Genomic DNA, 17,449 nt, shown 5'->3' on the forward strand with positions numbered 1-17,449 from the left:
AACTTGGATAGAAGACAAGCAGGACCCAGAAGATGCTACAGACTCACCACCTGTGAAACAGGATCTTCAGATCTCCAGGGACAGCAGATCTCCCCATTATGTTGACTATGCCTTGAGGTGCCTGCAGTTGCAGGGGAGTGACTCCTGTCCTTTGTGTAGTTTTGCACCAGATAAGGAGCTGGGGGTTGCTGAGCTGGTGCAAAGTGGATTATACAAGGAGTGCACCAAATGTGCCCTTCAAAGCAGTCTGGTGGAGCACAGAGGCCACCCAACCTTAGTCATTAGACACTTAATACACAGGGAGAGGTGGTCATACCTCTCCCTTGCAGGAAATCATTTGATCTGCTCCTCCGACCTGAGCCTGGCTGATCAGCAGGAGGGCAGAACAGTGTCTGGGGTCAGCTGCAGCAGGGGCTGACAGCTGGACCACGTAAGACTGAACAGGCAGATCTGGGAGGTCACCTAGGGAACCCCCAGAGTTCATGGTATCATGCACCTAATACAGGAATCCATGTGGTTGCATGATTCCAACAGGTTTGATCTAAAAAAAAACGTTCCTAGCTTTGGAGTAGCCATTATGTAGTTGGACCACTCGTGTTGGCCAGTGTCCACTACATACCTTAAAATGTCTTCCCTGCACTTGCAGAGTTCAGGAATTAGCCTGGGGTCTGTAGGGGTGCCCTGCTCATGCAGGGGTACCCTCACCCTTAGAGGCATGCACCCTACCCTTTGGATGAAGGGCCTACCAGAGGGGTGACTTATAATTTCTAGGTGCACTGGTTAGGTTTGGCAGTTCACGCAGGCTGCAATGGCAGGCCTGCAGTCACACTTTGCATGGGCTCCTATGGGTGGCATAACCCCTAGGTACCATATAGTTGGGCCTTTCAGGAGTGCACCAATATTCCAATTGTGGGTGTGAAAAGTAAAAAACTACTAAATTTAGGGGAGAGAGCACTGTCACTGGGGTCCTAATTGTCAGGATCCCAGTGAGCTACAGGCCAAGCACACTGACATCAGGTAAAAAGTAGGGGTAACTGCCAGAAAGATGGCACTTTCCTACAATGACGCCAAGCTCACTGACTGTCCAGTGCCGCTTAAGGGGAGACCGATGGGGGTGGGGGGGTTATCTTTGCTGTAGGCACCAGTAAGGCTGTAAACAAAGCACACTCGTAGGGTGGCAGTGAGTACTTCCCTGGTACCCAGTGTGTTCCCGATGCCCCACACACCAAAACAATGTACTAAGGGAGGGCACTGCTCCCAAGGGAGTCTGGCATCCAGTCCCAAACACTTGATGCCAAAACCTTCCACATCTGATGCACTACTGCCCTCTGGCTCCAGTTGACACAAGGTCAAAGCCTCAGAGCCGAGTAGGCCACAGAGGAAGCGGTGAACTCCACCATGGCTCCTTACCTAGGAAGGCTCAGGTGGGATCTACCTTCGGGGTCAAAGTTGTTGCCCAACCAACAATAGTGGCCCATGACCAGGCCTCTGCTGCAGAGATCAGATGTCTTGAGGCACCCATTCTCAAAAGACTAGCAGAGGAACAGGGTGCAGGGCAGCAGAGACTTTTCATTCAACTCGTCCCAGGGAAGATTTCCGTTAAGCCTTGGGAAAATTTCCAGCACATTGCAGCTGATACCCAAAACTCAAACGCTGATTTTTTTTTTTTGGGGGGGGGGGGGGGAGAAAATCGTTCCCTTCGCCTAGGCACTCACCTCCATTACCTCTTCCACAATCTCTAGAGTGGTCAGTCCTCTCTTATTCTAACACCAGCAGTTTATTGTGAGGAGGAAGGACCCATACAACCATCCTGTGGAGGCAGGAGTGGTGATGACCCATGGGATGAATAATATCAACCAATCAAATGATCCAGTCCTTGATCCCTATCCCATCAAGCCTTTACCCACAGTACCCCGCCCCCCACACCGTGATAATACTGTATGTCATGCAGTGAATCAGAGGGCTGCTCGTCATCATAAGGATGAGATGTACACTATACAACAAAAAGATGACTTTGTAGTGGAAAACCTTGCTCAGACTGAGCGCACAGTCCGGTTTCTACCAATGCTCAAACTGATGCACAAAACATTTCCTGGCATTTTTAAGGACCCAGTTAGGGCAGAGGTATTTACATCCAAGGTAGATAGGAAATTCAAGGCATCTCCCGGTGTCCCTCTATACATTGGGAAGCGGGCTTCCACCTCGGCAACTGGAAATACCTTCCTGGATAAGCAAAGCAGGCTTCTTGACACTGCGGAAAAGGGTCGGTGATGGGGGAACTACTCAGTGGTGAAAAGCCCACTCAGTAGGGTTGGTGTCTCACCATGACATGTATACCTGGGAGGGAGGAAATGGAGGCCCTGGTGCAGCATGTTCCCGATGCCTACCAAACGGAACCACAAACGGAAAGCATCTGTGAGCACTTAATATTACAAATGTATGGACATTGTATAATTCACAAAGGTGTTTGAGGGAATTGCACCTTCTTGGTACATTAATCTGTTCATTATGAGTTTATGAAGAGGGGCGTTTTTTTAAAATGCTAGTTTTACGGAACAGTATATGAGTGGTTAAAAATTGAAGCAAGTAGCTGTGTGACATTTGTCTTCTGTGTTTCGAGCAAGGGTATCATGCACATTTAGAGAGGTATTTCAATACAAATAAGTGGATGGGCTGGAGGCATTGACTAAGAATTCATTTGGCAGTATGAATTTCTTCTTGCACCCTCCCTCTTCATCTGGTATGTGAACGTTGTGCTCCTAAGTATAAAATGTACTTGTTTGTATGATGATGTATTGAACCTAGAGCCCAAAATGAATTTGATTTGAGTTTGACCTTTGTAAGTGGCAGCAGAAGGCCTCTTCTGAGTATTGAGACCATGTACGTACTCGGACGTGTTTGTTCTGTGCTTCCCAGTGGCTTGCATGCAGATGTGATTGCTGCAGCTACTTAACAAAATAAATGTGCCATTCACTTTTCCAGCTGTGCACACAATATGCAGGCACTTTAAGGAGAGCACAGAGTATCTACCTGTGGCTAAAATGTTTTCTATCTTGCTGCAGGTGTCCTCTGCGAAATCAATGAAGATGACTGTGCCCCCAGTAGCCGCTCCCCAAAATGCCTCAACAATGGCACCTGTGTGGACAAGGTTGGGGGTTACCGTTGCAATTGTCCACCAGGATACACTGGTGAACGGTGCGAAGGGGACATCAACGAATGCCTTTCAAACCCCTGCCATCCCCAGAATATGCTGGATTGCATTCAACTTTCCAACGACTATCAATGCGTTTGCAAGCAGGGATATGCAGGTGAGCATCACAAACCTACATCTGGGGGTCCAGTGTCTAAATGTGGAAGGTCAAAAGGGGCAGATTTTTGAAGCTGATACTTCTGTGGTAGAAGTGAATTCTGAGTGTTAGAGGGGGTATTGAGGCACAGTGATTTCTGGTTGAGTTCATGTTGATGGTTTTGGACATCTATATGGAAGGCAATCGGGCTGAAGCAAAGATGCACTGCTTCCAGCCGTAGGAATTTTAAAGAGTTTAGTAACATAGATGGTTAAAAGATGTGGATGTTCCTTGGATGAGAGAAGGACAAAGGTTAACTGGTTTCAGCGTGGGATTTGATCTGTACTAATACTCTCATGCACCTTCACTCTAAATGGGTTTACGGGAGTAGTGTAGGGCCCAAACACAGTTTTATCTCCTTGCAAAGTTCTTGCCCGCAGGATAACAGACAGAACCACTTTACCACAACAATAGCATAAATCAAAACACTTAAATAGCCGTGCCTCCCTCCTCTGTATCTTTCTGTTCCTCAAGGGAATGGGCATCTAGTTGAGCAGTTTTTGCATCTAAAATTGACCTCAAATATGTAAATGTTAGTAAAGTCAACACATTCCTTACCAAAAAAAATATGGATGAAGTAAACAGGTCACCACAAGGGTTTCCCAGGTATTTCCTGATCTGAAAGTAAAAATAAATAAATAAAACGTGGGCAGGTAGAGAAATGCAAGTCAAAGTAGACTACTTAGGAGTCTGTGTCCATACTTGAGTAACTGAGTGTTTAGATCTGGAACTGCAGCAGGTTGTTTTAGACTGCTTGGAAATGCATCAAATGGAGGTTAGTCGGGTTTGTAGATGTTTATTCATAGAACTTCATGCTTAATGGTCATGAAGATACCACATTGGGTAAACCCGAGACTCATACAGGCGATAGTCATTACAGGACATTATTCTACAGTTGGATGACCTGTGAGGGTGTTTTGTTATACTTTTAAGCTTATTTCAACCATGTGTACAACTAATATGACAAACACATTTACAAATGCAATTTTTGTAAGAATGATAACGGAATAATTGAGAGATTTAAGAGGTTTTTCTAACAAGTGTAACTCTAGAGGGCTAAAGAAATGAATTTAAATAGAAGCGGACTCCCACAGGTGACGTTAGGAACAGATAGGTTTACGTGAGAAATTGGAGGTGCTCGCTATGTGAAATATGAAAATTAAGTGAGGAAAATTAAGCTTCTTGGACAGATCCACATCAGTCTTTGCTGAGTGCTGTGTTGATGTCCATCAAGTTTTTTTTGAACGCTAAATATGAACAGGAATGCCTGGACTCACGAGGACAGCAGTACGGCCATGTATAACATTCTGGAATGGGTTGTCTGCTACTAAAGGAGCATGCACGGCTGTGGCATAGATCTATACATTAGAATCTCACCTACAAATGTGAAGTGTCACACTAGTGGAGCTTGCACTGCCGTGGATCCACCTTAGTGATTGGTTGATAACTCTGCCCGCAGGTCTGATAGCAATAGGGAACAAGACATGTCAGTTTTTGCCTCCTCTTCCCACTAGAAGTATTGTTGATGCCCCTGTGACACTGATAAAGCATCTTTGCCTCTACATCTCGACCAAAATATATGCCTCTTAGTTCAATAAAAGACACATTTTCCTAAGATTGATAAGGCAACGTGGCACGCAGTACTTCACACCCATCTCCTAACTGTTACTCTTCACCTTCTGATGCTGGGCAGGATGCACAAGTTGGACAGGCAGTTTTAAGAAACAAATTAAAAAGTACCTCTCTCTCCAATCTCCTTTAAAAAAAAAAAAAAAAAAAAAAAATGAAAATAAGGCAATTGTCTTCTCTAGTCAAACCATGTGTATTTGCAATGGGTGATATGGTAGGTGAATGGCCTGTGCCACAGAAGAAGTAGAATTCGGTTGGGAAGAGATGGGAGAGAATGAAATTGTGAAGATTTTATGAGGGTACCCCCTTAAAGACTTGTCCAGAGGGAAAACCACAGAACAACAGGAACAACCTGCTTTCTTAATATTGTCGTCCATCTCTTCTTGTTTCCCACTCTTTAGGGCGGCGATGCCAGAGTGCTGTGAACACGTGTGAATCCCAACCCTGCCAGAATGGAGGCATCTGCCAGGTGACGGTGAACATGCCACTGGGTTACACCTGTCGGTGTCAACCGGTACGTGTAATGTGGTGAACGGGATGATGGCATAAAAGAGTGCTGCCACTGTTTAGTGCATTAGCCATAACACTGCCTGGGTGTTGGCACACCCCTGTATCATGCACTTTTTCTTGGACAGGCCGTTCCAATATGCAACCTTACCATTTTTTATATAGCCTATTTCAGCAAAAATAAAACCAGCACAACTGCATTGTTTTATTCTGTTTTTGCATACCACGCCTCACTTAGAAAGGAAACAAAGTAAATGTTGGCGAGTAGCGAAACCTTGTTTTTATGTTATTGATCATTCGGTGATCCATGGTTTTATCTATGGTCTTGGTTGTTTCTCCACGTTATTGAGGCATTAGACTGAAACATTAAGGTTTCCAGGCTGCCCTATAGTACTCAAGCGTAATGCCATGTCTGTTGGCCCAAGTTAGTCTGTCTGGTCTGTGATCAGATATATTTGATTAGTGGGCTTTGCTGCCTTACCTATTTCGTAGTTAGGCGTCTGTTCTATGGAGCAATTCAGTTCCGCACATCTTTTGACCTTTTCATCTGTTTGAAAGCGTTTTTGAAAAGTGAAATTGCTTTTAACTCCTTTCCACACACTCCTTTTTCTGCTCCTGTTTTCCTACGCGGCTGTAATCTAAGAATGATTTCAAGGCTATTTTAATTTTATGCAAAGAAACACTTCCACCTCCTCAAATCCTGGTCATGCGAAAAACAATAATCACTTCTGTTGGTTGAAAAAACCCTAACTGAGGCTAATTAACACCAGATTGCAGTGCGAATTCCTGGAGCAGCCTTGCTGCCGCAAACGGGAGCCTCTCACTTGTCTACGAAATGCCCCCAGCATGTCGGTCTGCTTGGTTTAAAGGTCCTTCTTTGAAACAAGGGTTTCCAAAATGGCAACGTCTGCATAGTTTTGTGCTTCAAGCTGAATTTTCTTCTCTAAGTTGAATGTTTAAAGAATAAACCCGGAAAAGGCATTATTTCAGTCCTGAAGATTGATCCACTTTTTGTGGTAAATATTAATTGTTTGCAAATATTAATGAAAATCCTCAGCTAGGACTAAAGATTTTTCCTTACTGACCTGTGCCAGGTGTGACTGTGCCCCAATGGCATTCATGCCTGTCTGACTGCATTGTCTCTGTTAATGTTTATTTTTTGGTGTACTTCACTGCCACTGAGTAGGGTGTGGGGGAGCATCGGCTGGAGTTTGCTTAGGAGCATTGTTTGTCTTTGATAGTAGAGCTTTTATTCCAGTATGCATGCTTCTCTAATTCACAGGCTTTTCACCTTTGTCAATCATTTTTAAATCCTGTTTTTCCTTCTAGAGCTATTCCGGACCGAACTGTGAGAGAAATCTGCTAACCTGCAATGAACTTAATTGCTTCAATGAAGGCACTTGTTTGCAGACCTCCCTGGGTGCACGGTGCAGTTGCCCGCCTGGATTCACGGGCTCTAGCTGCCACGTCCGTGGCAACAGCAGTTGTGGCAGTTTGCCCTGTCACAACGGTGGTACCTGTAAAGAGATGTCTCGCTTCCCGTATTTCCACTGCTTGTGCTTACAGGACTTCATGGGCGTCAGGTGCGAAAAGAGGACACGCCTAATGATCCCCCGCCCAACCGAGCCACCTCCACACGAGAATCTGTGCCCACGAGAGGACTGCCGGGCCAAGGCAGGAGACTCTTACTGTGACAAAGAGTGCAACGTGCAGTCCTGCCAGTGGGATGGTGGGGACTGTTCCCTGTCTGTGGATGACCCGTGGAAGAGCTGCGAGCATCGTCAGTGCTGGCGCTTGTTCAACAACAGCCAGTGTGACGAGCTCTGCAACACGCCCGAATGTTTGTATGACAACTTCGACTGCAGGAGCCAAGAGAAGAGCTGCAAGTAAGGGTCAACCTGCGCCCCATGACGTAGTAACGCGTGGCTCAGTCCAGCAGCACACTAGAATGCTGCCTCAGCAACAGATGGGGGCAGGGATACCGAGCTTGTGACAGCTCAGAGCACATCTGCAGCGAGGATAGTGCACATACTGTGATCTGTGGCATGCTAAGCTTGAGTGCCCTTAGGTTTTATGGTGGCAACTTGTATCAGCTTGGTCCGGTGCAGAATCCGGAAATAGTGTTTTGGTGCCACAGTCAGAAACCTGGCCATTAGATGGGCAGTAATGAGCATGAGGTAACCCCCAGGAAGCCTGAGCGGGGCAGTGTTAGTTGGCACGTGGTAACTTTCAGCCTGGGTCTCCAGTAGTCCTAATAATACTGGCAGTGCCGTAGTGTGGAGTGTGCCTCTGTTTGAAGTAACGAGTAACCACCATCATGTGCACCAGTAGCACATTAGCAGCAGTGGCCATGTGGTACCTTCAGGCTGCTGTAGCAACAGGTACAGTCGTAGTTGCTACGTGGTTACTCTCCTGCCAGGCCAGCACGAAGTATTGTGATGGAGGGCATCTCAGATGAAGCATTGTAATACAGGGTGGTGTTAGTAAAGTCAGAGGGTGGGGTCTTCATACAAAAGTCTGTAGCCGCTCATGTAAGGTCTTTATTTTGAGCTAGGGCATTAGGTTACAAAAACAGCATATGGGCCCTGTTAGGCTCCATCATCGCTCCAAGTATCCCAGTCTTCTAGATTTTACACCCACCCACCCATACACACACCCCCACACACATCCACACACACCTTTTAACGCCTAGTACATCATTCTCTATCAGCATTCCAGACCCCAGCGCAGCCTCGCAGGGACAAACAGTACTACAGACGGGTTAGAGTATGCTCCACTCATAACTATATTAGTTAATGTACAAGTGTACTCTATGCTAAATCATTTGGTTTATACCACTCCTTACATATACATTGCTTATAACTGTAGCACACGCCACATGTAATTAGCTAATTGAGGAGTTGTGGGTAGACATTGCGGACGAGGGATATCCTTTATAAGCACTGAATTATTGCACATCAAAATAGAAATGATATGGCTTGTGATCTAATGGATTAGGTAAGGTATAACACTAGCACTGTGTTGCATATAAAATGATACACTGACCAATCTCTTGCACAGGCTTTACACCTGAGACTTAGACCAGAGCTAGAAGAAAAAAAGATTAAATTTTCAGAATATTATGAAATGTTTTCCAGGTTGCTAGTCTCTGTGTATGGTCAGTGCTCCTCTTCTCAATTTTTTTTGACAGACATACTCTTTGTTGTCCCCTGACTTCTCTCGCACTGCCTTTTCCCTCTTCCCCTTGTTCACTGTGGTCTGCGTTTCTCTTTTGATAGCCCCTTGTATGAACAATACTGCATCAACCACTTCAAAGATGGACATTGCGACCAAGGCTGCAACACGGAGGAGTGCGGCTGGGATGGGCTGGACTGTGCTGCCAAGGTCCCTGAGCGCCTGGCCGATGGTATCCTGGTTGTCGTTGTGCTGCTTCCACCAGAGGAGATTCTGCGTACCAGCAATGCCTTTTTGCAGAAGCTCAGCGCCGTCTTGCACACCTCTCTCCGTTTTCGAGTCGACAAGAATGGCGATTACATGATCTATCCTTACTACCGCAGTGATTCCCGCCTTCAGAAGAGGGAGCTGGGGCAAGAAATCATAGGGTAAGTATGCGGTTCTGAGTCTCGTCTTAGGCCCCTGTACTGGCCTCCTGAATTAGTCCTCCCAATGTTGACCTGACATGTTCTACGGCTTGGCTTTACACTTCTCTTGATAGCTAAATGGTAAAAGTAGTGTTAATGATTACAAATCAGATAGATGGCCTTTTCTATGCAGCACCGGACACATGCTCTCAGCGTCGGGTAAGCTCGTTCTGTGATATGCTGAATTCTCTGGGCACCAAGAAGTCAATGTGTGGTAATCACGTGATATAAGACTGCGCTGTTTTGGCACCCATCGCAAGCAGATGTGATTCGAATTCCCCTGGCAGAGCATCTCAGAAAATAACTCGCCAAAAACGAAGTGCTTTGTAGAATACCAAACTTGGCAGCATGTTTAGATGTTGGCTTATGGCGCACTGTGTTGTTAGGTTACATTTTCTCATCAGTTTATCAGTAGGACGTGTTACAGAATGAGTTTCTGAATGGTGACCGAGTTAGTGTGGAAGGTGACACGTTGTAGCCCAGTAACAAACTGGTACTAAACAAATATGAACTCTAAAAGTGACCATTGATTGGTGCCGAAGACTTGAGTCATGTTTATCTGCCACCAGAAGTGATCTGGAGATTGGAATATTCTATGGACCCTTATTTTTGCAACTAGTAAAAAAAAAATGTGATTTAGACTTTAAAAATGACAGATTTATTAATATTTCTCGACCTAGAGTTAGAGCCCATTATAGGACTTGTTAAAATGGGATAACCTGACAACGAGTCCTGGAGGATATGCCAGGCACAAGACTGGCCTATTTGATAAATAGTATTGAGTGGTTTGAGAGTCAAAACCACAATGTTTGGCCACTCACCATGGAGGTAAATAGCACTACTTATATCTGTTCAGTACACTGAATCCGAGACATATTTGCAAGTTATTACATATCCTGGCTCTGTGTTCCAGCTGGTTATACCTGCTTGTTTTGGAGCTCTGGTTGTACTATTAATGGTGTACTCTTGACTTTTCTACTCATAGGTCCAAAGTGAGTCTGGAGATCGACAATCGTCTGTGCTTCCAGGAATCTGATAAATGCTTCCCTGATGCGAAAAGTGCAGCGGATTTCCTGGCAGCCCTGTCCGCGGTTGAGAGGCTGAATGTCCCCTACCCCATCAAGGCAGTCTGGGGTGAGTGTATGAGATGCGCGTGTTTGGAGATGAAGTGAGCACATGATGCTCAGTGTCTGTTAATATAGTGTATCATTAAGTATGCTTGTTTTTAAATCTTTCTTTCGAAGGACCGACTTAGACTGCATTTCTTTTGACTGTTTACTGTATCATGCAGTGATCATTCCCGCTCTTCCTACTCCCAACAGGTGATGAGAACCCACCCATCGTTGACCCCTTGCGGTTACTACCATTGCTGGTGGTGGCTGCTGTGATTCTCCTGCTGATACTGCTGCTCGGGGTGCTGGTGGCACGTCGGAAACGTGAACACAGCACACTCTGGTTTCCAGAGGGCTTCATCCCAAAGAAGGAAAGTAGCAACAAAAACAGACGAGAACCCGTGGGACAGGATGCGCTTGGCTTGAGGTAAGAACACTGGGACATCCAGAGTTATTTTTTGTTGAAGATCCTTGCAGTCTTTTCCAATAGGGTAGATATCAATCAATGTAAGACACTCCGTATACCGTATTCAGAATGCTCGCTATCACTCAAAAAAACCATTCTGGGATAGATTCTCCCCTTCTAAATGAGAAGAATCCTTCCACGGAATTCTTGCAAGTTGAATATCTAGTGGCCTGGACCACACTAACCATCCTAGAGTGCTGTAAGGTAACTCGAAGTCCAGGAAGCATTAAATGGTGGGTAAGCATTTTCCTAAGCGCCACACAACAAGGCAGGAGGTGCTGGTGTGGTGTGGAAGGTGGTTCTGTGCCCCAAATATCCATTATAGTGCTGCCTTGCAGAAAAGTATCCCTTTGAGAACAGATCATCCTGGTCAGAATATTTGTTTTATGGCAAAGCCATTTGTTAACCCTAAGACAGGGCTACATTAGTAACCTATATTGTGCCTTCCAAAAAACTGCAAATTTAGAGGGACTACGGGACCAGTTGGACACTTCGGTTGAAAGATCTAACCAACCAATGAATGCATTGATGAAAGCGAAGAGTCTATGGTAATATTGCATATGTTCATATTTTCAGCATCTCATTATGGAATGTCACAATAAGATCAACTGGTGAGATCCTTGATGAGATGGACTCTTGAGATTTAGGGGAGTGGGCTACTCTGTTGGATATATTTTCTGTATATTGTTTTTATACCCTGATTGTCATGGTTGCATCTTCTCCTTCTCTTTGATGTAATGCATTTTATCATAATGCTGATCTGACTCCAAGAAATGCATCCCAGCAAGATCCTTCTCACTGGAGCAATGTTGCCATGGGATGTTCTTTGAGGAAGGGAACCCACAGCCAGGGTGCTGTAATGCTGGACGCAGTACATGGCGGCACTCTTGTGGCAGGGGCTGTGGGTGTTAGAACCTAACAAAATCATCTTCTTAAGGAAGCAGAGGCTGAAAATCCTCTGTGGAAGGCTTCTCAGGCTCACGAGACGGGGGCACCTGCTACTCTTCTCTCTATCTCTCTGGATTTCAACATTGCTGGCTTTAAAGGTGTGACGGTCTGACACATTGTACAATAGCAAAGTGCACCTCAGCGACACACAGTATCTTTGACATTGGTCAGGGCTTTCACACCAATATACTTAAAGGCCTGGCACCATTGCTCCGAGGGCATACTGAAGTAGAGAAATAATCTCTCCTTGTCCTATTTTATAGAGTTGGGGCCAAACTAAGTCTGCTGCTTTATTTTCCCCAGAAGGCCAGTTTAGTCGCAAGGCAAACTCCGCCTGTCTTTCTCGTCAATAGAGCAATTCTGGAACTCCGTAACATTCCTCAAGGGTGCCAAAGTCTGGGAGTCAGAAAAATTCAAAGTGCGTGCCCAACCTCTCAGCATTTTTTTCCACCATAAGACTGATACTGATTAGAAAGAGCAGACGTAGCAGTTGGAGAGATTCGTGAGATGATCTTTGATTTTAACAAATGGGGAAAAAAAATCCAGAAAGATGCCAAGAGAAATGTTTTTTTTCCTACTGAAGAATATGCCTAAATTTGCAGATTGTATTCAGGAATCCCTTCTCACTAATGAAAACACAAAGCTGAACTTTTTTCTATCTCATATTTCATTGTGACTGAATTTACTTCTCATTGTCTTTGTGTAAACATGTTGCTTTCTTTCAGTATGTTTTTGAATTATTTTCAAAAGTGAAATTTGATCTATTCCATCTATTTGGGCTCCTGCTTGCAGATGAAGACATTTTAGGAATGTCAAAGGAACTCCCATGATGGAAAAGAACAACATCCTGTATGTTTAAAAAAAAATGAGCAGCTTTTTGTTATATATATATAGTAACCTTCTACTTCTGGTTAAAGGACTCGAATCTGATCGCTCTGTGGTTGATCCTTCAAGGAATAACCATTGTACATAACTGAATGTTTTATTAGTGTTACCAGTTACAAACATCGGAAGGTAACAAGGTTGCTATCTGATAGCACGTGCCACTATCTTATGTATTGTGAAGAATAAGGGTGCAATTACGACTGGATTATTTCTGACTTTCAACCCCAATGTCTCTATAGCGACCTCTGCAAGGGCGAGAGCCTGATTGGTGATCACTCAGATGAATGGCTCGACACAGATTGCCCCGATGCAAAGAGGCTAAAGGTATGATTCAGACATATTGTAAACCTATAGTAATTTAAAGAATGCTCTTCCTACACTCTATTTACCTCACTTTGACTGAATGCAACTCTTTTTTCATTTTTATTTTTAAATTTTTTTTATCCGATCATCCTTGCGCCTTGGTCTTCGTTTCCGCTTTCTACTTTATCACTTTCTCTTTTTCACTGCAGCACATTGTTGCAAGTTACTTGACATGTGCTGCGTGTTTTTCATTACTCCTATCCCAGGAACAGCATTACTAGTGGGCTATCTGGACACTGAGTAGTCAATTTCTATTATCCCAGGCAAATGAACAGCTCCACGCTGTTCCACAGGCCAGAAAACTTTCAAAATGAATTCCTTTATAACTTGCACTTTATTACATATTTGTTTGTTTTATGCAGATTTGTTTTTAGAACTGTATTCGTAGTTGGACTAGATTGTACGAACATTTTCTTTGTTCTTGTTACTCCTCTGAAGCATGGTACCAAACAAAGAAGCCCAATTACTTTTTTACTGATCACGTAATAGAGGTCCTTGTGAGTTTGTCTTGTGAACATTATTTTGAGAGTTCTCTCCCTATCCAAAACATCCTCGTCTTGCCATCTCTAGGTGATTTAAGAAATATCTATAATAATTATGTAAGGTGTGGAAAACTGAGTATAAAGATCAGTAATATAGCCATCTTGGGAGACATGCCATGCTTCGCCCTGGACTGTTAATTGCACAAAAGCTGATGTGGAGAATGAAGCCCTCGGTCAACTAATTGAGGGGTTTTCTGCTTCTGATTCCAGATGGAGGATGCTCTTTTGTCCGAAGCAGAAGACCCTGTGGATTGCCGTCAGTGGACACCGCATCATCTGGCTGCAGCCGACATCCGGATGACACCGTCCATGGCCCTGACCCCTCCCCAGGGTGAATTTGATTCGGGTTGCATGGATGTGAACGTCCGAGGCCCCGGTGAGTACCATGGCCTTATTTAATTTGAGTCTTGATTTAATCTGATTTTTTTTCTTTCATTAGCGATCATTCCATCTTACTTATTGTGGCTTCCTTTATATGTGTAATACTGTCGAAGATGTTCAAGTGTACTCTGATCTAATCAGAATTGTAATGTCAGCCAGCCCGCCATTTTTTTAAAAGAAAGCCATTAGTGCACACTGATCTTCCTTAGCTGAAAAAAAGTTTGTAGTGTAATAATTAAATTTCTGCATCCGTGTGTGCTTGGCCTTCTCCCGAGCTGCCGATCCAGTGGGATAATTGGGTTCAGAAAAGTCTGATTCCCCAGTGATTGTTTGATCAAAAAAGCCACTGCTCTTACCAGATGAGGCAAATACTCTATAAAAGTTTCAGATGTAGAGTGATTATTGTGATGTTTGAAAACTGAAGCAGACTTTTGGAATTTTCAGATTTACCCTCAAGCTACATGTTTTAAATCGCGTAGCCCCCAATCCACCTCACATGTGTGGCAGTTCTCTTGAATCTGCCCTCACCATCACACTCCGACCGTACTTTAATCCCAGTGATGCATTTTCCTGTTTTATGTAAGGCACGGAGGCTCTTAGAGAAATAATGCACAATAAAGAATGCGTTAATTGATCTCAAGGTAGAGCATGTTACCTGCAACTATCTTGGTGTAGATGTACAACTGCTTCATGTCCTTGGGCACAGAAAGAAGAGAGAAGGTAATTTATTAGAGAGGCAGCATGATCTAATGTGTTTGCTTCAGTAATTCAAGGTTGTTACCATGGGCAAGTGAATGTGCTCAGAACCAATGTTTTTGTTTTTACTCACGTTGATGTTTGTGTGCAGATGGGTACACGCCACTGATGCTTGCCTCGTTCTGTGGCGGTGGGATGGAGGTGGACATCAATGAGGAAGAAGAAGCAGAGGATTCATCTGCCAACATCATCGCAGATCTCATCTGTCAAGGTGCCAACCTTGGAGCGCAGACTGATCGCACAGGGGAAACGGCTCTCCACCTTGCAGCCCGCTATGCCCGTGCTGACGCAGCCAAACGCCTACTAGATGCCGGTGCAGATACCAATGCCCAAGACAACACCGGCCGCAGCCCACTTCATGCTGCTGTGGCAGCAGATGCACAAGGAGTGTTTCAGGTGAGCATTAAAGCCAAATTTGAGTCGCCTAAAGTCGTCCCGAAGCTGACCCATCTGATGGTTTACTGTAAGGAAGACTTGCCCCTCATTGCTGTTGCTGTAGCCAGTCTCTTTGCAGATGTGTCTTCATTTGTCAGAATACACTTCTGTGACCTGAGGCCTTACCACAGATAAATTAGATTCTACCAAGCTCGACCTGTCAAAAGGAGCAGGAAACATACCTTGCACTATCACAAATGGATTTATGTTAGCTTACAATGAAAATGTGTGTAGGTGTTTGTGTAAAATTTACTGAGGATCAGGATGTGCCTTCCATTCTTTCAGTATCTTCTATATTGCCTTCTTCAATATATGTGCCCCCCTTATCATCTGGTTTCTTCCAATAACCAAATGTATACGTGCCAAAAGAGTCCGTGGGCGGACTGTTAAACTGTGAATGAAAGGGGGCGGAAGTGCCCTGACATTGGCTTTTAACTTTGGGCTGCCACTGAACATACGCTCTGTGAATGTGAAGAGAGCCTTTGCACTTCATCTTGAATTTTTTTGTAATAGTATTTGTAGATGTCTTGTTCTTATGCAGGTGCTGTTAGGGTTCATGTTTAGAGTGATTGCAAAAAATAATTTAAAATACTAAGCACTGTGATACAGGGTTGGGAAGCTAAGATGTTCTGAAGTTGTGGCAGTGGCCATGCAGAGACTCAGTGGTGGTCAGCGCCTGTTAATCAATTTGAAATCATTGAAGTTGTGGGTGTGCATCTGTTTCATGCAGTAGAGGAATTGCTTCTGAGTCTGGGAGAGCACAGCTGCCTGTGGAGATCTGGATTGTTGACTGGGTTAGTTTAAGTTGCCACAGGACACCTGAAGTTATCAAATATTCACATTCACACAAAGTCAGGATGTTGTGGTTCCAGAATATCAAGTAGGGAAAATCATGGTACTTTGATTTCATAAACATAAATATCAACTGGTGCGAGTATAGATTTTCTATGCCAACCTGGATATCAACATAACATAAAGGTATATGTATCTTCAAGGTACATAGATGTGGAGATAAGAATAGTAAATGTATACTTCACTATATGCATTAAGCTTTCAATATTTTCATCCTCTATTTTTGCCTACAATAATAAGGTTTCATGATCTTCTCTATTCTATTCTACATCGTCTGGAGTTCTATTTCCCCCATGTAGTATTGGCAACAATAGATAGAGCTCTTTTATGCCATGGTGTCAGGTTTTCTGTGGTCTTGAAATTAGAACTGGGATAACCCTTGGCGTTCTACCACTTCATCTGCAAATATTCTGTGCCCTGAGGCTGTGTTTAACAATTAATTTCCTGTGCTTGAGCACATCAGGTGAAATCTGGCTCTGGCAAATGCCCACCAAGGATGCCCTGTTTCTGTGTGAGCGATTTTTATTTTTGCCATTAAAAGGTGGCTTCGGAGCCCTTTTGAGAAGCATATTATTTACCATGCTTTCTTGTAATCCACTGCATTCCTGTGGTTTGCTCCTCGCCAGCTAAAAGCTAACCATGAACTGTAACCGCTGCCTGCCTAGGATGGCAGACAAATGAAAAGCTTACATATCACAACAGGAGGGGTGTGACTCTCTGCTCATCACATACAACACCAGGACACCTCCCACTTAGGCCACACTTGCATTCCACCACCTTTCAACCTAAGTTAGCTCACCTATAAGTTAATATAAGGCATATGTGCTGTAGCCCTCAGTCGTCTTCCCTTATGGAACAGGGACTTAAGCCATGCTTAGAGTAACTTTTTTGTTAGTTATGCACACATCAAAATGCTTCCACATAGGACACACTGCCATACAGTGCTCTTCCTTCCTGACAGTGGCCTACTGCGTGGACTCCCACCAGTGTGCTTCTACCATTTTTCAGGAGTATGAAGCACTATATAAATGCTGTTACAGTGCAACGCCAATAAATGAAAGCCTGAGGCCTTTAATGATGGCTTTAGGGGCTTTCTGCCATGAGCCACTGGCTGCCAACATCATTTGATTTCCCAAGTTGAATATCCAACCTTATGTAGTCATGAGTCTTAGGCTATTGACATCTGGTTACTCATAACTCCACAAAATCAAACATTGGAAAACAATCTGTATTATGTCTCGTCATGCATCCACTGGCCTACTAAGCCCTTGAAATGGGAAACATAACAAGTGGTCTATATGTATCAACAATACAAGTCACATATGACACTCCATACTTTGCAAGCCACCGGCCTTGTGCTCCTCCCTTTTACCAAAGATTTTAGCGCCGCTTGGTAGGGTCTTGCAGGTTCGGTATAACTTCCGAGGGCCACAAATCCAAGTCGGCTCTGATCTTAAGTGATTGGCTTACTTTTGCTACAGGTTCACACTTCTCACTATATATCTATTACTAAGTTGCATGGACATTGTTTTTATTACCGTAGTAATAGGATATTGCCATCAACGTAGTATTTTATTTTTAACTC

General features: G+C 44.1%; 1 protein-coding gene across 1 annotated transcript in view; it reads left to right on the forward strand.

Moving 5' to 3' along the window:
* The window catches only part of NOTCH3 (notch receptor 3), a 190,294-nt gene that overhangs the window by 151,920 nt on the left and 20,925 nt on the right, over positions 1 to 17,449 (forward strand). The window contains exons 23-31 of the mRNA XM_069231695.1: positions 3,063 to 3,308; positions 5,378 to 5,490; positions 6,813 to 7,369; positions 8,762 to 9,085; positions 10,110 to 10,258; positions 10,447 to 10,663; positions 12,775 to 12,859; positions 13,651 to 13,816; positions 14,669 to 14,973. Of these exons, the coding sequence (XP_069087796.1) occupies positions 3,063 to 3,308; positions 5,378 to 5,490; positions 6,813 to 7,369; positions 8,762 to 9,085; positions 10,110 to 10,258; positions 10,447 to 10,663; positions 12,775 to 12,859; positions 13,651 to 13,816; positions 14,669 to 14,973 (2,162 nt within the window). The remainder of the gene's footprint in view (positions 1 to 3,062; positions 3,309 to 5,377; positions 5,491 to 6,812; positions 7,370 to 8,761; positions 9,086 to 10,109; positions 10,259 to 10,446; positions 10,664 to 12,774; positions 12,860 to 13,650; positions 13,817 to 14,668; positions 14,974 to 17,449) is intronic.

This window comes from Pleurodeles waltl, chromosome 4_2 (genome assembly GCF_031143425.1).
Source record: "Pleurodeles waltl isolate 20211129_DDA chromosome 4_2, aPleWal1.hap1.20221129, whole genome shotgun sequence".
NCBI lineage: Eukaryota > Metazoa > Chordata > Amphibia > Caudata > Salamandridae > Pleurodeles > Pleurodeles waltl.